General features: G+C 40.9%; 1 protein-coding gene across 3 annotated transcripts in view; it reads left to right on the plus strand.

Annotated features, from left to right (window-relative positions):
* LOC106610164 (neuronal membrane glycoprotein M6-a) overlaps positions 1-5,617 on the plus strand; it is a 73,146-nt gene extending 67,529 nt beyond the window's left edge. For 2 of the 3 annotated variants that reach the window (XM_014209344.2, XM_014209343.2), the window contains exons 6-7: positions 554-619; positions 2,988-5,617. In XM_014209344.2, the coding sequence (XP_014064819.1) occupies positions 554-619; positions 2,988-3,140 (219 nt within the window). In that variant the 3' untranslated portion in view covers positions 3,141-5,617. The other variant, XM_014209345.2, reaches the window with a different exon arrangement.
* The last annotated feature ends 383 nt before the right edge of the window (positions 5,618-6,000 follow it).

Raw genomic sequence — 6,000 nt, forward strand, 5'->3', positions numbered from 1 at the left:
CAATCAACTCATCGTCAAGCCTTTGATTTGAATTAGGTGTGTCAGTGTAAGGTCAAAAACACAAAATGTGCACCCCTTTGGGACCCCAGGACTAGGATTGGGAACACTGCTATAGGAACACTGCTGTCATTTTAAATTGTGATTTGTGTGAGTGTGATGAGTGTTCCAGATTTCTAGGGGTTTGAACTTTAACCTCTTGTGGAAAGGGAACAAAAAACATAGCGTAATAAAGATTAGTCTGTCTTTTTCTTTAACCTTTAGCCTCCTTTATCCTTTTGTCTTACCTCCGTTTAATTCCCTTTGAAAAAGTGAGCTAATATTGCACTGGGACAAATCTTAATAAATCTTGCCCTATCTCACTCTCAAAGCAACCACTCTGTGATTTAGTTTTTTAATCTCAACATGACCTGGCAATATTGTAAACACAGACATTACAGGTTGGAACGATGCTTTGTGTCCCATTTTGAATACCAACAAAGCAAGCACTGATGTTGTATATTGTCTTTATTTCCTGGTGACTAATAAAGCTGTGTTGTGTTTGATTGTCTTTCAGCTGGACATGACGTTCCACCTGTTCGTCTGTGCTCTGGCCGGGGCTGGGGCTGCAGTTATCGCCATGGTGAGACAATGACAGCTCTACTTTATGTCTGAGGGTTGTGTGACCTGCCTATTGGTCCTTAAATGTCTGTTGATAGCATCGCCACTCTGTTCCATCCCCTCTGTCTGAACACATAAAGATAGGCAGGCAGGGTAAACCTTAGTGAGAGAGGATTGTCTTGTTGTGTGGGGGCATACCAAAGGTTATACGACTAGGGATTCAAGAGATTGGTAATCGGGAGGAAAAACGGACTGTTTTTTATGCTGCTGACTTTGAAAGAGGTCCTCCCAGTGTTAAGAGCGAGGTAGATCGAGAAAGTGCAAAACAGAGGCAGAGTGATCGAGTGATAGACACAGAGAGAAACAGACAGAGAGAGACACTGAGTGATTGAGAGAGAGAGCGAGAGAGAGAGAGAGACACAGAGAGAGAGAGAGACACACAGAGTAACACATAGCGATAGAGAGAGAGAGAGAAAGAGAGCGCGAGAGGGGGGAGAGAGAGAGCTGTTGATTAGAGGGGAGGTGTTAACCTAGCGATGGAGAAGCACAGGGCGCAGTTGCCATGGAAACTGGGGAAGAAGAAAGGAGCTTGTTGAGAGCAGCTAAGTGATGGTGAGGACTGGAGCAACCATATTCACTGGAGAAGACTGCTGCGTCTGTAGCCAGGGTGGAAGGATACACATTTAATGAAGGCTGTTATTCGGTATCTAGTTCCTTTTTAAACAAAAACATATGTTCACTGTGAAAATAACAGAGAAATGTTTTGTCAAAACATCAATGACACTAGTTTCTTATGGTTTGGTTGTCATCAAATAGATATGCCCATAACAGCTTCCTGTTACCACAAAATATAAACGCCATACATTTCCAGTCCTTAGACCCATGACGTAATGTTTTAAATCTACAAATAGGACATTGTTGCTGCGTTGTCTGAAGACTATAAAAGACGAGAGAAAATGAAATGGTAATCAATTTGGGCGGGAGCGGCTCTTTGCAACACAAAGTCTGTATCCGTGGCCCAACTGTGTGCTCTTTGGCCACCCGGTGGATGTCTATGGTAATACACAATGGGATGACTCACCCAAGCGTGTTTGTGTTAGTTCTGGGGTAAGAAATCAATTTGCGTAGATAATATTGATGTACCATCTTCTCGTCTAATATTTTCCATGATAAATGATCTTAGATCACTGTGAGATTGTATGAAGGAAGTACTGTCTGTATCTATCTAGGCGAATCTGTTTATTCATGATGAGTTTGAGTCATGCCATTATATAACAAAAGAATAGAATAACTTCATTATCCCAAGCTTAGGGAATTCGTTGGGCATGTTAATCTTCACATCGTCATTACAACACAATATCATCAATAGATAAATGCCATACACTTGGCCAATGGCCATAAATCCTAGAACTGGACCAGAGTGCAGGTGTTTTTCTTTATTTAATTACCTCATAACTACTTCTTCAGAACCTCTGCAGCAGATGCTCTGGTTGGCTGATCACTGACACCTCACTGCCACTCAGTGGAGGAAAGAGTTACTGCAGAAACACATCAGGGATATGTTCCTTAGGTAGGGCACTCAACGTAGTCGCTTCCTGTTTCAGTCCTTCTTCTTCCATTTGGTGCCTAATGAACGCGACCCAGAGTCCAATAACTGCTTCTCTCCTTTTCTCTTTCTCTCTGGTCTGATGCGGACAGGCGTCAGCTGCCACGGTCCTTATCCGTAACAATGTCCTCCTGACGTCTCAGAGTCTGGGCAAATACTGCACCCGCTTCTGACGGGGGCCTATCGGTTGGCCCATCACCTTTACCCCTGACCTCAGTGGTCTCAGTGACATCACTGTACGCCGTCAGGAGCTGAGAGGAGCCGACCGCCTCGATATCAACATGGCCGAACTGAACTCTGAACCTAGGAGCTTAGGGGTCGCCCCCAAAGCATCGCCAGCTCTGTCATCGGTCACGTCACATGATTCTGTTGTTATTCACTAAAATATGCTTTGCTGGCACCGCTGATTATAATAACCAAGCTCCTCTGGTTGCTATCGATAGGTATGTTGATAACCGAGCTCTCCTGTCACGCCCCGTGCACCTGACGAGCACAAATGCTGACACGGCCGTAACAGACACAGAGCTCACTAAAGAATAAGGTTGATCAACTAATCCATCACTTCAATTTTGGTTGGTTTGTTTTGGTTTTAAACCAGTGAAGGCGCAGCGCCACTAAAAGATCTGCTTTGGGTTTTTGGTTATAGCTTTGTCTAATTATCTAACTAATTCTGTTTCAGCCTAATTCATTAATCAATAAACTCTCCCCTGAGGTACAGGCTTGGTCGAGGGGTTAACAATCGTCCCACTAACATCCCTGTAACCCATGTGTCCCTCTAATACAGGTCCACTACCTAATGGTACTGTCCGCTAACTGGGCCTACGTGAAGGACGCGTGCCGGATGCAGAAGTACGAGGACATCAAGTCCAAGGAGGAGCAGGAGCTCCACGACATCCACTCCACCCGCTCTAAAGAGCGTCTCAATGCCTACACCTAAAGCACACGCCGTCCCCCGTCCCCCCGTCCCGTCCCCCTATCCTTCCCTCCCTCTCCAACACACACACACGTCCATGACACACACGCAGCAGAACACACACACAGAAACCACACAAGCTATTCAATGTCTGGTGTTTATGTTCGTAGGGGCACAAGTGTAAGGGGGGTTTGTGGTGTCGTGTTGTGGGTGGTTTCGACTTCACTAAGCTTACGGGTGTGACGAGACAAGTCGTTCCTACGGGATATCGTGTGTCTTCTCTGACGAACCCTTCTTTCCTGTATTGAGATTTCCTTTCTATTTCTCCCGCTCTTACTCCTCCCTTTCCTCTACCCTTTCTTCTTCTTATACCCTACCTTTTCCCTCTCTCTCCTCTTCTACCTCTTCCCCTCTTTTTTCCCATTTGCATTTTGTATGTTAGTAGTAGCACATCTTTTTACAATGTGTCATTGCTTTTTACCATGTTGTTCTATATCTCGACGTCGAGTACTTCCATTTATTTATGTTTGGTTTTAGGAGGGGTCGGGCTGGGGGGCTGTTGAGTTTTTATCGCTTTTTAATTCACATTTCCGTGTAATATATTTATACGTTCCGAAACACTCGTCATCCAACGGACCTCCAATCATACATAGGTCTTAACATCCATTTTATTTCAACATATCCACTTAACAAGACCAAAATGTGACCAAACTTGTATAATTTACAGGTAAATTACAGCATAATAAGCTTCCGAAACAGTAAGCATCACCGGTATAAAAACTATGTACAGAATCTTTTTTCAGAAAATTCTTTATTGGTTTGGGAGTGCCAGAGATTTTCAAACAAAAAAAAAGTACCTTAAAGTGACTTTTTACATATTGCTATAACTGTAGCTTGGCCTAACTGTCAGAAATGTATGCTAGCTTTGTTGAGTAGCCTAGTCATTCAAAGTGAAGAACACTGATTGTCTGTCAATAATAATAGTGTTCTGAAACTGTGAAAAGAAAACAGTTGTTTGAGTGGCAAGTCAGCGGAGTGATGAAGATGATGATATGTAGTATAAGGAGGAAGAAGAAGAGGGTAGTGGGAATGACATGACGTAGAAATACATCTGATAGAATGGCCTTTCAGGATTTCGCTGTGGGGGAAACTCTGTAGAAAACGACTTTTCTCATCCATCGCAAGCCATAACTCACATGCAAATAACATTTTACAGGTTTAATTTTTATATGTTTTAATCTTCAACTTTTTAAATACAAGTTATCAGAAGAAAAAATATGAGATGTTTTTTTGGTCAGTATTCTGCTCTATATATATATCTACGGTATATAAATATATACATATATGTGATACACTTCAATTTCAGGTCATTCATTTCATTGGTCAAAGTTTGGTGATATTCTTGTGAACGTCCATTTCAGAGATACCAGTGAAATAAATATGGTAACCAAATCTAGACGGCAAGCGGATAAACAAGCTTTAGGCCTGAAACGGTCGTATTGCTACACGTGGAAAAAGTTGAATATCACATTGAGAGATAACTTAACCGTCTGCAGGGTTGGGTTCAATTGCATTCAAGTCCAGTCAATTCTGGAAATAAACTGAAATTCTTGCTGAATTTACTGAATTGAAATAAAACTGACCCAAACCCTGACTGTCTGTGAAGCTATACTAAAAAACATGAAATGTCAATAAAACAATTACAATTATATTACTCTTGAGTATGGACCAAACTCTGTCTTAACTCTTTCTACTACTCTAGTTTTGCAGTACAGCGTTTCATCATTCCGTTGCTATCAAAAAAGAACAACTATTTTTTTTGGTGCACTAATTCAACCATGGTGAGGTCTTTCTAGATGTTACGTGCGTTTGGATTTGAAGCTGAATCTCTGTACTGTAGCCATGCAACATTTGGTTATTAACCAATAAAAAAATGACTTGTATTATCTAGGTAAAAAGAACCGTGAATCTAGTTGTTATTTGTGGCATGGTTATGCATTCATTCAGTGGTAATAGTTTTTAACTGATTCAAAAAGTCAAAATATCATCTCTCTTTATAATTTTCATTTCTCATTTTTACGCTTGGACTGTCTGAGTCAACTGATTTCTTATACGCTTCAGTATTGCGGATCCTACGCTAACAGTGTTATGCTAAGTAAACAAATAGCCTATTAGGTTGTAGGGAATGATTTTGTTTCCCTTCCTCCTTTCGTTTGTCATATTCATTTTTTGAAAACCATGTCTTATAAAACAGATACTACTTGTTATGATGTTGCGTATTCACTTCTTCAGTATTAACCTGACAATGCTTTCTGCTTTCTCCTCCCATATTAGTCTTTTGTACTTACACTAAGAATGCTTTGTAGCAGGCTGTACGATTCTTCATAATCTGTTTTGTACATACATGTGCCAACGGCTTAAACAGTGGCTTTTTTTTTTATTGTAGGAACAAACTTGCTTGCGTTAAATAAAATACACTTGTGTACTTGTTAATAATTAAACCCCGAGTCCATTTCTTTATTTATGTATTTATGTCAGAGCTGTATATGTATATACCTGTATACCCACTGGGCACAGACGTCATTTCAACATCTAGTTTTTGATTTACATCACTAACGGGAATTCGATGTGAAATCAACAACGAAAAACTCAACATGTCATTGGATTTAGGTTGAAAGTTGGGTGAAAAAAAGAGTAAATTCCCTTACCTTGATGACTTTTTGCGAATCCAATCAGTTTTCCACGTTGATTCAACATCATCACATTATTTCTTTTTATTACGTGGAAACAACATTGATTCAACCAGATTTTGCCCAGTGGGTACGTACATGCCTACAAGGATTCCGTTTATACACACCTCTGGTGCTGTGCATGGAATTGAAAT

This window comes from Salmo salar, chromosome ssa08 (genome assembly GCF_905237065.1).
Source record: "Salmo salar chromosome ssa08, Ssal_v3.1, whole genome shotgun sequence".
NCBI lineage: Eukaryota > Metazoa > Chordata > Actinopteri > Salmoniformes > Salmonidae > Salmo > Salmo salar.